This window comes from Xiphophorus couchianus, chromosome 18, assembly GCF_001444195.1.
Source record: "Xiphophorus couchianus chromosome 18, X_couchianus-1.0, whole genome shotgun sequence".
NCBI classification, from domain to species: domain Eukaryota; kingdom Metazoa; phylum Chordata; class Actinopteri; order Cyprinodontiformes; family Poeciliidae; genus Xiphophorus; species Xiphophorus couchianus.
The window spans coordinates 30486537-30501163 of record NC_040245.1 but is presented as its reverse complement, the minus strand read 5'-3'; the positions used below and the strand labels follow the sequence as shown (position 1 = coordinate 30501163).

General features: G+C 37.9%; 1 protein-coding gene across 5 annotated transcripts in view; it reads right to left on the bottom strand.

The window, feature by feature from the left end:
- bcas3 (BCAS3 microtubule associated cell migration factor) overlaps positions 1 to 14627 on the bottom strand; it is a 328257-nt gene that overhangs the window by 311443 nt on the left and 2187 nt on the right. For all 5 annotated transcript variants that reach the window (XM_028044826.1, XM_028044830.1, XM_028044829.1 and 2 more), the window contains exons 3-6: positions 13201 to 13255; positions 11774 to 11849; positions 10874 to 10980; positions 2946 to 3027 (exon numbers count right to left, since the gene is read on the bottom strand). In XM_028044826.1, coding sequence (XP_027900627.1) covers positions 2946 to 3027; positions 10874 to 10980; positions 11774 to 11849; positions 13201 to 13255 — 320 coding nt within the window. The remainder of the gene's footprint in view (positions 1 to 2945; positions 3028 to 10873; positions 10981 to 11773; positions 11850 to 13200; positions 13256 to 14627) is intronic.

The window sequence follows — 14627 nt, the reverse complement described above, 5'->3', positions numbered from 1 at the left end:
CAAATGCTGCCATTGTGTGTTGGTGAAATTTGCCAAAAGACCGGAACATGGACAGGGAACAAAAAGCTGTTTTTCTCACAGAACATGAAATGCAAGAAACCAGTTTCTACATCACTGCCCGACACCTGCAGAGATTAAATTTGAACCTTGTGTCTGAGGAGCGTCACATCTTTCAAACAACTGAACCATGCGTATCCTGACTTTAGAAATAAGAACAGCAGTGTTTACTCTGCATTTCCAATTTCAATCAAAAGACAAAACATATCTGCCATGGAGGGTTGCTTTTTTCTTTCCATCCATCCCTCCTGTTTTATAGGTTATTCCTTTGGTTCAAAATAGTATTTGTACAGAAAAAAAGAACCAGTCAGGTAGTCCAAGAAGAATAAATCAGTGGCTCAAATTGGGCAGGTCATTCTAACAAATCTCACTTCTCCAGGTCACTCTGGAATTCATGAGGTAGGTGTATCTGTACCAACTAGCTGTTAACATTAAAACCACAAAAAGGCTCCTGCTGAGAAGAACAGTTTTATATTGCAATAATCCCCAAGTTATTGGAACTGTAACAGTCTGCTTGAGTGCAATATTTGGGTGGCTGTAATATTTTACGGCAGCATATAAGGGTGGGCAGTTTAGAGATATTGTTTATCATAAAAAATTTATCATGAGAATTTTGATGTATTGTCTTGATAAATTCCAATTCATAATGCTAAAAAAATTTATAGCATTATTAATTTTTTTTTTACTATTTTCTCCACTCTGTTCAATGTTCATCACTGTTCACTGGAGAAACATCATATCAAGTAGAACGGAAGATAAAAATAAGACAATCTTTGTTCACCAATGGCACTGATTGCAAATAATGTCACTGTTGCCAGGATGTTTGGACAAACAAGGCACAAACAGAATGAAGCCATCTGAAGAGCGTGCAACTTTGGAAGATGAGGATGTCGTGGGAAGCTTGTTTCAATATTCTTCGATACGGAGGCACAGTGCGGAGCAACTTAAATGATGACTGAAATGTAGAGAACTCAAAGTGAGTGGAAAGAAGTGATGATTGAAAGGTAGTTTTTTTTTGTTGCTTTTTTCTGGCTAGGCACAGTGAGGTAGCTAGCATTCAGCACTAAGTTATCTGGGCCTACCTCGCCAGGTTTCTGCTTGGCAATCAGTGTAGGCAAAAACATTGACTCACCAATGCTTTACAGTTAATTTTTCCAATTAAACTTCAGTTTCTAAAAGCCTGTGAATCAATTAAATCTCCTACTGTGCCTTCATGACCAACACTGCTGTGAGCAGCTCACACTGTCACTATATTAGTGTCAGTGTCATATAAAACAGTTCTTCATCTTGAGCTTATTTGCAGTTGGCAAACAACTATAAGTGAGCATAAAACTGTACATGTTAATAACCTAAATCAGCCGATCACAAATCAGCTGCTCATGTCCCCTAAAACACTTCTTACCGCTCTTGTTTGTCCCAAACTAAAATGGCAGTGACTCGCTATTACAAGTTTAGTAGTTTGACGTCAATTTCGATCAGTGTCAATGTGATTCCATAGTGGAAAAGTAATGGATAGAGTTTTTCAAAAATTGGAACTTGGAATCTCCTTCCAGTTCTGACTAGTGAATTTATTAAGCAGTTTGTCAGTGTTTAACATGCTGCTGGCAAATCACTGTGAGGAAACAGATCTGTCCTTTTTAACTTTATTCATCCAAGATCCCATAACTGAAAACTTCTATCCAGAATATAGGCTTATTAATTCTTATTTCCACTGCTTGTGAGTGTTTTGGACAAGTCTAACATTTAAAACAATCAACAGAATTCCAAGTATAGGTTTTGGAAAAAGATACTGACTGTGCAGGCTTTCCACCACGGACTGAGACAAGGCCAGGAGAAATCACAGACTGGCTTCAACATCAGCATGAGATAGCAAGGAGCGCTCTTTAATTTCAATGATAGAGTACCACTTAAAATACCCACAACCCAAAACTACACATAATGCACCACTGAGAATTAAATTTTAGGTGCTGACCTTGGATGCTGTAATTAAGTTAACCAAAGACTTTGTTGGCACTACAGGATACACAGATTTACAGCAATTAGTTTAAGAAGAAATTTTGAACAAGCAAACAGGCAAGACACCTTTTCCAAACTATAAAAATATAGTACCCTGGATATAATGTGTTTATTTGTAAAGAATTACTCAAAATTAATTGAATTCAGTTTATTTCTCCAGGGTCAATTAACAACACCTTACAAAAAAGTAATTTTAATCCAGTAGAGCCTAGTTATCAAACAATGTAGTCAAGTTCAAGTTTAGTATTCAAATTGGTTAAAAAGTTTATTTCCAAAGAACTCAGTAGATTGCATCTCATCACTGACTTACAGCATTCACTCTTCCTGGATGACCTCGTAGTGTGTCATTGACTTTACAGCAATCCCTCTCACCAAGCATACATGTAGCGATAGTGGAAAAGAACATTTCCTTTTAGCAGGAAGAAACCTCCAACAGAACAAGAACCTGACTCAGTACAAGCGGCTATCTGACACAACCAACTGAGGTTTTGAAAATACATATACAGATAAAAAGAAACGGAAGCAATAATCTAGGAGTACTTTCTATGTCAGAATGATACGATTCAGAAAGAAAACTGTCATTGCTTGGTTGGTTGAAACTAAAATGTACAAACAAATGAAAATTTTTATTTTATTTTCATTCCTACACCTTAGTATCTTAGGAGTAAAAAGATTAGTCTGCGTTAAATCCTTTGGTTACATATATTCTCTTGGTTCAAACAAAAGTGTTTCAGGCAGTAAAAGTAAGGCGTCGTTAGAGATCTAATGATCAGACCAGGTGAGTGTGTCAATTACAAATATGGCACACAAAACTTTTTAAAAGAACACTAATCTTTTGTGGAAAGTTCAAAACTGTCTCCTATTGTACTCACTGATGTGAGGAGCAGGAAGAATCCGAGCAGCTCGAACAGGTCCATGACGCACCGAGAACAGTTCCTGGGCTTCTCCTGCCAACTGGGAGGAATAGATGCAGAACGTGAAAACTCCTCAACAATTACAGGGAAAACATGTTTTACACAACAGACAAATATTATTTAAAAGTTCTCAATGGCTTACGTCAATGACAACAATCAGATGCATATCCAATTTAGCACCACATATGGAAGTGGCACCATTCAAATTTTTTGGTTGGGTGAAAAGACTGGAAGTAGGCCGATAAGGCAACCGGATATGAATCGCATTTTGTGTCTTTTTGATCCGTTATTAATACAGTATTCCCCAAATTCATGAACCATCTACACATCTCGCGACGATCATTTCCTAACACTATTCTTGAGATAATTATTTGCCTTCCTAGCATGCTGTCACCTACATCATCAGTTGAAATATGTATTTTAACTCTGCCATTCATCATTTCAACAGTACCCGTTTCCTTTGTGTCTTTTACTCATTCTAAATCACCTTTACTTGTTACTGAATTATTTGTGTCAGGGTTTATCATTATCATGTAATGTTTGAAATCATTGTCTTTACTCCACTGTCTTCCCATTTTCACTTCTATGTCAAATCCATCATCTCTAATGTACATAATGATTGAACATTGATCTGTGATATACTGTATCTGTCCCTCTGTTTTGTAATAGCCTTGCTACACAGTTTTCGGTTAGCATAGCTCACATGGGTTTCATACTCTGTGTCCTGTGGTGCCACAGTCCTCAGGATTCAATCCCCATTGCTGTCGTCAGCCTCCAAAGTTTCAAATGTGTCTGCTGTCGGCCCCTCTAACTGTCAAGCTCCCATGGGTCCTTACCCAAACTCTAAATGTCTTGTGGTGCCACAGTCCTGTGGGATTCAATCCCCATTGCTGCCGTCGGCCTCCAAAGTTTCAAATGTGTCTGCTGTCGGCCCCTCTAACTGTCAAACTCCCATGGATAAAGAGTCCTGCAGGATTCCTCTGATGGTATCCTCCAAGTTAACAGATGACCGGATCCATGGACCCTATGCTTAAAAGATCCATTTAGCTTAGGCTTTCCAAAGGTATGCCATCCATTCATCCATCTTCTTCCACTTATCCAGGGTCAGGTCGCGGGGGTAGCAGCTTCAGAAGGGAGGCCCAGACTTCCCTCTCCCCAGCCACTTGTTCTAGCTCCTCCGGGGGAATCCCAAGGCGTTCCCAGGCCAGCCGAGAGACATAGTCACTCCAGCGTGTCCTGGGTCTTCCCCAGGGCCTCCTCCCGGTGGGACGTGCCCGGAACACCTCCCCAGGGAGGCATTCTCACCAGATGCCCGAGCCACCTCAACTGGCTCCTCTCGATGTGAAGGAGCAGCGGCTCTACTCTGAGTCCCTCCCGGATGTCTGAGCTTTCACCCTATCTCTAAGGGAGAGCCCATACACCCTACGGAGAAAAAACATTTTGGCCGCTTGTATCCGCAATCTTGTTCTTTCGGTCATGACCCAAAGCTCATGACCATAGATGAGGGTGAGAACGTAGATCGACCAGTAAATCGAGAGCTTTGCTTTTTGGCTCAGCTCTCTCTTCACCACGATGGACCGGTACAGCGCCCGCTTGACAGCAGACGCTGCACCAATCCGCCTGTCAATCTCCCGCTCCCTTCTTCCCTCATTCGTGAACAAGATCCCGAGATACTTGAACTTCTCCACTTGGGGCAAGACATCCCCCCTGACCCGGAGAAGGCACTCTACCCTTTTCCGGCTCAAGACCATGGCCTCGGATTTGGAGGCAGTGATCGCCATCCCAGCCGCTTCACACTCGGCTGCGAACTGCTCCAGCGAGAGCTGCAGATCACGTCCTGATGAAGCAAATAGGACCACATAATCTGCAAAAAGCAGAGATGAGATCCTAAGGCCACCAAAACGGATCCCCTCAACACCTTGCCTACACCTAGAAATTCTGTCCATAAAAGTAATGAGCAGAATCGGTGACAAAGGGCAGCCCTGGCGGAATCCAACCCTCACTGGAAATGAGCCCAACTTACTGCTGGCAATGCGGACCAGACTCTGACACCGGTCATACAGTGTCGGGCCCTTTGACAGCCCGTATCAATGGGCCCGGTACCCCATACTCCCGGAGGACCCCCCACAGGGCTCCCCGAGGGCCACAGTCGAATGCCTTCTCCAAGTCCACAAAACACAAAGTGAAAAACCATTTGGACCAACTTTGAACCAGCAATATAACCTTCATCTGATTGCAAAGACTTTTATGACATTTAATGACAATGGAAGGATGTGATTTTTTTAAATTGCGATATATTTACACAGAATTTGGAAATATCTACAGATAAACATTTCGGAGATTATTAATACAGCAGATTGTAAAGTTGAATAAATACCAGTTTTGCAGCAAATTGAAAAAAAAACACAATAAATGGTTAAAAGAAAAAGCACTTAAATGGAGGTTTGCATGTTAGACAGGTCCAGATTAGACTTTCTGCACTCATATAACATAGCAGTGTATTAGGTCACAGCCGTGTGTGGATCTTTGCAGAATCTGACATGTGTAATACCACATTGTTCTAAGTGCAGAATGCCCCAGTTTTGTTGTTCTTTTATAGGCTAAATTGCAGTGAAACATGCATTATCACTTTAGTGGTGCTGTAATCTGTTTGTTTTAAATCTTTAAACCCATCCAAAGGGATGATCACTCTTTTTGTGCAATTAGTAGCCGTTCCAAACTGATGGATTTGGAGCTGTGTTTTTATTCAAAGAGGCCGAGTGATGGAAGATTAACACTGGAGATATGGGTTTGTTATATGAGCACCAACAGCCGCCAGCACAATAGGATTCCTATGGAGGCAAATGGACCTGCAAGGGACAATAATGGAATTTGCTGGATTAAAATGAGAAGGGGAAGGCTGAAGATTAATGCGCAGGGTTATTGTGCATTACCCTGCAGCTCATCCTCGCCTTACATGGCTCTGTGTGACATCCTATGCAATCTACATTCATAGCATTACATTAGTAGCACAGAGTGTGCAATATGCTAAATTGCTTTCTCAGAGTTGCATTCCCAGCATAAAGCCATTCATTATATTCATTTCATTTGTGGTTTGGTTGTTTTTGTGGAATCACAGTGTCTGCTCCTCTGTTTTAATCTCTCAAATGTAGTGCTGTGAGCTGTTAACGGATATTTGCTCCATATTCACAAGTACCAGATGCATGCACTAACACTGTGCGACGGGCATATTGGAGGTTTGGAGGAAGCGTCTGCGTAGGCAGAGTAGCAGGTGTCTTTACAGAAAAAGAAGAAGCTCCAAGGATCATCATATCCTCTTTCTAAGAACACGGTGTGTTAAACTCTATACCACATTAGCAGATTACAGTCCTAAATAGTTATGACTAAGTGTGAATAATCATGCTCCATGTGTAGCATGGAAAACAAACTCACTATTCCACTTGAAAAGAACAGCTACATATACCATGAGGAGTTTTGTAATAGTCTTTTTTTGTGACATCACCAGAACAATTTTTCTAAAAAATATACTTCAGCATATGTGTATTATATTCTATGCTCAGTGAAAACATATATTGCTACTGTTTCAACATAGAATGGAAAAAAAAAATCATTTGCTTCAGTGTGAAAAAGTCTCAGGATTTCAGGTCCGAAAGTAAAAGTATCAAAAAGCAAAGATTTGATAGTGGAAGTAAAAAAATAAAATGTACTGCTAAAACAAATAACCTTTTATAATTATGAAATATTTTAACAAAATGTAGTGTATGACCATCAGTGTGAAAGGTACATTTTTTTAAAAAAAGTTTATTTTGACTTTTTTGTGTGTTTAGGTTGACTTCCATTCCACTGTATATTTTTTTGCTCATCACTTCTCAACAACTGGAATGTAACATGGCTTAATTAAAACTTTATTAAAGTTGTACTAAACATAGCATGTTAACTTTACAGGGTGTATTACACATCATGGCTTCCATGTAACAAAACCATGCAGATTAATTAGACCAATGGTTAAAATATTCAGAAATATAACCTTAAAACATCGTATATGTTTTGATCAGGATATACTGCCTCATTTCTGAACGTCAGAAGAATGTTAGCGTCTTCATGCAACTTGAACAATGGAAGCACATTATGACCATGTTAATAGGTGTATCATGGTGTGTTGCCCTAGAATTCTGATGCGGTGTCTATTTATTAAAATGTGCTACCTGTGTATTTTATTGCAGTATACCAGAGCAAAACAATTAAAAACAGCACAATATTTATTGAAGAAAACCCTGAAAACTGAAACTATGTTTGAAACCCATATTTAGAAGTACTTGGAGAATTAGTTTTTGTATTGTTCTGTTAGCTAGCTAAGAGTTAGCTAGCTTTAAGTTCTCATAAGTCTGGCCAGAAGAAACCGCTGACACTTTTAAATCACTGTTATAAGGACAATGAGAAACCCACAACTGGCTAATGATTCTGAAGATATTGAGCTTAATCTATTAAATCTATTAAAATCTCCCCAAAGACAATCCAATAGAGAAATTCTCAAACACAGATCTGTGCTGCTTTGACTTTCACTAACATCTTACTTCCCATCCCAACACACATGTAGACAGACAATTAGCCCAGGACGGTCTGCCTCTCATCAGGCAGTGTTTCATGACACCTCCGCAGCGTGAGGAGACAGTAATCTGCATCGCCTCTACACCACTGTCAGCACACAACAAGCCAGTCTCCATCTCACAAGTCCATCAAAGTATGTGCGAAGCCATGCACGTTCACACTGCGCTGGGCCATTACAGAGGGTGTTGGCTTAGCAAATGTCACAAACACTTCACAGTCACTCAAGAGATAGAAACTGAGGCACCATCAGTGCTTACTTAAAACCTTGCAAAAAAAAAAAACACAACCCAGATATATCCTGTAAACTTTGAAAACTGAAAGAAAAACAATGAGGAAGGAGAGGATTGCAACAAAAGAGGCCAGGATGTGTTACGTGAAGCAGAATAACTGTCAACTTAGACTGAGAGCAAAGGACGCTTCCTCACTAGGGGTATATTTTCACTGGGGTGTGTGTCCCATGGTAAAAACAGCTGTACAACTGTGCTCCGCCATAGCAGCAGCACAAAATCTGTTAGCAGCACGGGTGTTGCCACATCACAGCGGCCAACGTGTGTGATCACGGATAAAGAAAGAGTGCGTCCTTCTATCTGCGGCCTGTGGATGTTTAGAAAGAGGCTGATTAAGGACTCTGGAGTGTTTAGATCTCACAGGATGTATGTGAAGTTTGCATGTTTCAGTGACAGTCTCTACATGAAAGGCGATACTCGGTGAAAGAAAGCTCTGCAGCGTTGTGGGTCATTTGTGATGTTATGGAGCTGACAAAATCCTCTAATGATTTTCCAAGACTGACTTGGGGCTGCAGTTAGAAAAGCCAGTCTTGTCTGCCTGCTATACACTTCTAAATATAACATCCTCCACATTAAAAATGGAAGCTTGAATGGAACAATATTTTCAAATAGAACAATATTTTTCAGCGACCTAGTCTAGTAGGTTCATTTTGTTAACTTTTCAAAGAATTTCACTTTTAACAGAGTAAAGAGTGTGACTTGCAAAGATTAGTGAACTATTTCACTGTAAATATTCTCTCTCTTCAAAGAAATAGATTTCCCTCTGGTGGTCACCCTTTAAACTACACCAGTAGATATCCTTTTAAAAGCATGGGCAGCTTATGAACTGAAACAGTGTATTCTTCTTATCTCAACTGCATTCCTCTAAAGCTCCCATTTTGACGAGAGGTATTCATGAGTGAATTACCCTCCAGCTCCTAAAGCCTCCCATAAGGTTCAGGGCTTGGATTCAGTGATGGTAACAATTTATGAGAAAACTCTGTTACATTCCCTGGAATGGCTTCTACCCACCTGAATGAGTCCTAGCATGGGCACTGGCTCAGGTGAGAAGCTATTTTCATGTTGGGAGCATAAAGTCACAGAAATAAGACCTGTCCAATTAAAAGAACCCAGCAGTGTGCGAGTTAAAATTGCTTTCTAGTCTAATCGATGAGTCACTCTAGAAATAACCTTTCTTAAATAGTGGATCTGCTAAACCCAGGAGCTGACTTTTTAAGAAAAGCACTGTTTACTGAACCTTATGATAAGTATGCAACACATTATTATACAAGCCATGCACAACGGGAAACTGTCAATTTTAGTACAAGGAGAAAATACATTTTAGTTAGACTTGAGCACATGAAGCAAGTTTTTAAATATTCATCTCTATATAACTGATATTTCTTTTATTAGTCACTATACAAAAACAGTAGGAGGAGTGGGTGTTATCCAGATGTTTTATTATATTGGTGACATCTCAGCTGTTCAACCAACAGGGTTCCTTTATATTTTCTGTTTCAGAATTCCTAAAATTTCTACAATTATCTGATAAATTTTACAAAATTCTGGATATCTGACAAACCACATAATACTTAAAGCAGTCTTTCCATTCAGCAGCTTCGAACAGAGGTTTCGACATATTTTTGCATATGGACTAATTAGGTCACCCCTTTTTTTAATCTACAACACCATGATTAAATAAATCTGGATCAGATAATTCTACATCATATAACTGTTAACTGTTAACAGTTAATGATTCCGTGACATAAGGCATTTTTATCTTATATTATATGTTATAGTAAAATTACAAAAACTGCAATTATTAATACCACAGATAAATGTGGTTAAAATGGCCGGTTTATATTCTGAATGAGTTTAAATTTAGAAGAGAATTCTTTTTTTTTTTCTCCGAAGAGTTTTTGCGGCGCTAGCGGCTTGTATTTTTTGTGACAGTAGGCAGACAGGAAAGAGGGCGAGGAGAGGGGAGAAGACATGCGGCAAAGGTCGTCGGGACCGGAAGTCGAACTCGCGACGGCCACGTCGAGGACTAAGGCCTCCAAACGTGGGGCGTGCTAACCCCCTGCGCCACCACAGCACGCCCCTTACAAGAGAATTCTATCACTCATTCATGATTACAGCCAAAAGAGCTGAATGTAAATTTTGATTTGATGAATCTAAAGAATGTCAGTACGATTTCCAGAAGTTTAAATTTTTACCTGTTAGTAATAAAATAAGAATTTAATTAACATGATCTTTTCTTTTTATTAATCCAGATTATTGTTAAAATCAAATTGCAATATATTTAACTGACTGCTTTTGATTAAAATGTCTAACTTATATTTTCAAACATTTTCACATGTTTTTCCATTTCCCTCTTCAACATTTACAAGTTAAACAATGGTCTCACATCCAAAGATCAGTGGACTCTGGTGATTTTCTTTCTTTTTAAAAAAAAAAAAAAAAAAAAGAAAGAAAATGGCTGTTGTAGTTGCACAATCCTTAACATGGTCAACACTGCCATCTACTGGACAGACATAAGGAGAGATAATGGACATGTTACAAAAGATTGAGGGCTAGAACTGACCTTTGAACCCAGTTAGAATTCTGTGTTGGAATTTAATCCTGCAAACTCCACAAATAAAGTTGTTTTAGAACAGCTTAAAACTGTCACTGAACATAAAGAAAATTTAGATCCACAAAAAGAAACTTTGAACTGGACATGAGGAGTCCTGCACATTAAAACTTCTTTATAAATCTTTTATTTTTCCTCTAAAAATGTCACTGATGTTAACAAACAGAAAAAAATTAAGCTTGCTTGTTTGTATGGTTTTTAGTGACTCTATCACGAACACACAACAAACCAATACAAAATAAAAACAGTATAACACTGTTAGGTTATTTGATTTTTCCATACCCCTATAAGTAGCTGTGGAAATAATTAAATATTTTTGGACAAATGATACAGAAAGAAGCAAGTGAAAGTGGCTATAACATACAACCTGTGAAACTTACAGATATGCTCCAGATCTGCATGCCATCAGTGTAGCCAATCATGAGGCAGAGGGGAGGGTCTGAGGTGCCGCTGTGCATCTCCAAAAACTCTGGGTTACGAGCTGTGTCTGCCCAAACACAGAAACACTTTGATTATCTAACTACCTACTGAACCCTCCACAGAAAACTGTCATTAGGAAGCATCACTGTTTGCACCACACAAGACTGAAGGTGACACTTCATTTTACCCGACAAGAAACACTATTTTCAAGAAATCTTCCCAAAGAAACAACATTGCATCAGTCGTCTGCCATCTGTCCTTGTACTTTCTGCAGAGGTACGTTTGCTTCTGCTGCCAGTCCTCAGCTAGTTCTTCACTGGTTGTAAAGCGATTCAGCAACACACTGACTCTTCAAAATATATGGTGATGCTTGCTGGACCCGCTACCCCATTGAAACATGGTCTAATCTATACTTAAAGCTGCAGTATATAACTTTAATAAAAAATATTTTTTACATACACACTGAAGCTGGATCAAAAGGTGCTCAGTGTTGGATAAAATGATTTCTCTCAGGGTGTCCACATGTGTTCAACCACGTTATTGTTTTTTCTTCAAACAGATTCAGTTGTTTTTGTTGCATGGCTCGTGTGATATTTTTAAATTTACAAAAAGCGAGAATATTAACAACGTTATGAAGACTTTTAAGATATACTAATTTCACAAATGCCTGACCTAAACTGAACAGAGTTTGTTTGTTTGAAGTGAAACATCTTCAGCGAAGAACAGGTGAGCAAAATGTAAACTACCAACACTGCTGTCTCCTTCACCAGGGACTGATGAAAAAAAAAACTGGTACAAAATAACAAAAAGGTTAAAGTCCCTTATCAAACAGACACTATTTCCTCCTTTTCATCACTTACCATTAACGTCTGCTTTCTCAAATCGAACCCAAATGATTTTCTCTTTCTCATCAGTAGGTGGAGCTCCAGTATATGCCTGTAGTTTGAATGATCAAGAAGACAGTGAGCAAAATAGAATAGATTAAATTCACACAAATAGTATCAAAGTCCAAAACTAGTGTGAATGATTCAACTCAGGAAAAACAGCAATACTTGTAGCAGAGAAAGATGAGAGATTAACACAATTAAAGAATGAATAGCAGGAGAAAATACTCCCTCTTGAGGGCTTAGGCCCAGCACAAAACTAAAGAACTCGACTAAAATCCTTCCCTTTACAACTAATACGGATGGAGGCCTTGTTATCCATCACATGCCCAAAAAATTAACAGGGTGTAAAAGGCACCACATGAAAAGTAATATTTGCCACATGATCAGTGAAGAGATGTTGTCAGAGGAAAAGCAGGATGAGATAACTCAGAAAAACATTTTTGATGCATGTTCAAAAATGGCATTTTTCCTCATTCTAAACGGACATATTATGGTGTTGAGCATTTTTAAAAAAGGAGGCTTCCTTTTAAAAATATTTTTTTTAAAATCTTAGTTTTAAACATAATTGCGTTTTAAAAAATAAAAAAAAACCTTAGGGGAAAAATATTTGAACATTGTGTAAAACTATTGTTCTGTTAAGCCACAACAGTTGGTTTAATTTGTTTATTTAAGTACTTTTATTTTCATTTGGTAGCTGATTTTAGACTGTTTTTGTTAGCCAAATCAATTTATATTTCTATTTATTTATATTGTATTTGTAAAATATATACATATAAAAAATCCTAGCCCCTATGCCTCTCACCTCTTGCCCCCAGCAGAAAATATGGAATATTGCCTGTGATATCGTTATTGAGGTATTTAAAATATATTGTGATATAATTGTGTATCGTTCACCACTGCACCCTAGACAGGTTGTCAATCCTTCGCAGGGCAACACAGAGAAGGACAGGACAAACAACCATACACACACAACATGCCCCCCCACGCACACACTCACACTTAAGGAAAATTTATGGAGACCAATTTGGACTGTGGGAGGAAGCCGAGATGTCTGGAGAGAAAATGGCTAATTGGGAACAACTTGGTCATTTCCAATTAGGGGTGTCCTCACTTTGGTTTCCAGCAATTTAAAGATTAATAGTTGTGTGTTCAGTTATTTTGAGGAGACAGTGTTGTACAAATGACCCAACTGTCATGTTTTTAGTGTTGAACCATAAAAAGAAATAAGAAATGCATGACAAAAATATGAGGGTTGAGCTCAGTGTTGGGAGATACTGTAAATGTATCTGAAGGTGTTTTGGTCCAACCGCTCTGATATGTGAAAACATTTCTCTGGAGAAATCAGCGTACCGAAAACATACATCTAATCATCCCATTCACAACAAATGAGAAACAGTTACCTGTGGGACCACATCCTGCAGGAAGGTGACAACACTTTCCATGTACGACTGCTCCCTGCCACAATAAGGAGCTCAAGTTAAACAACGAACTGAATCAATACTTTACCTCCTTTTAGTAGGAGGTAAAGAAAGAATCAATACTAATAGAATCAATACTTTACCTCCTTTTAGTAGCATGTTTAGTTGGATGAAAAAGTTAATTTTGGCTAAACTGTATTTTTTCTTTTTTTTAATATCGCAGGTGTTCTAGTATAAAGTATATTTCTAAAAAAACACAAGTAGTGGGTAGCTTAATCTATTTTTAACAAAAAAAAACATCCAAACATGTCATATATTTTTATAATTCTTGTAGATTAATAACAAAGTAGTGCAAAATGAGCTGCTCCGTTTTCAATGATTTGGAGTTCATTAATATATTCTGTAAGTCCAGTGGGCCAAACCAGGACAGTATTTCAAACGAAACAATATCACGGCTTGAGTTACTCTTCCAATAGTAGTTTATGATAGTAGTCCTGTACTTGTTCTAATAGTCACTAAGCTTCTACCCATTTTAGTAAATTTTGCCAATTTGTTTAATCTGTGATAATGTACTATCTCAGGTGAGACTCAGAAGTTTTTAAAACAAAGTTGCAGGCCTATGCATGCTGATAACTGATGTTCAAAATATGTTTTAATCTGTTTAAATACAAATTTCTCAATTTCTTTACTTACCATACACAGTAGGCTAATTGGGACTCTTTTAGATTCAGGCAACAGTAATTTGTTCATTCTTGACAATGGAGTTGTTTTAGCAAATTTCCATTTTTGTGGCAAAAAAACTTTAACCAAATTTTGATTTATAATGTGGCAAGCTGAAAGAGCAACATAATTTCCACTTTACTTAGTTCTACCTCCTACTTCAACTACACCAGGATGTTTATCTATACACGAATTAAAGCACATTTGATTTCCTCCATACTGACTTTTTGTAGATTAAATCTACAACTTTTTCTCTCATTCATCTATTTATAATTATAGGAATACTTTTATAATTGCTGATATGCATGTTGTTTTTTAATATATCTATTTTATTTATGAAATAATTGTTTAATTGAGTTCCAATTTCACTTGGTTCAGTTAAAAATCTACAACATACATTTAAATTGTTGCAATTAAATAACTGCAACTCAATTCCAATTATTTAATTGCAATTGCAATTATTTCATTGCAATTAAAATTGAAACCATTTCAATGATATTATTGTGCTATCCTTACCACAGTTATGCAATTTGTTTTCATAATGTCATTTCTTTTTCTTTCTACCTTATATAGAACAATCCAGGAAAGAAACCTATTAGAGGAAGCAAAAGATTTGAGATTCGGGCAATATAGCAACTGTAAACTTAACAGACACCAAATGTTTCCTATAGTCTGTACTTAGTTGCTTT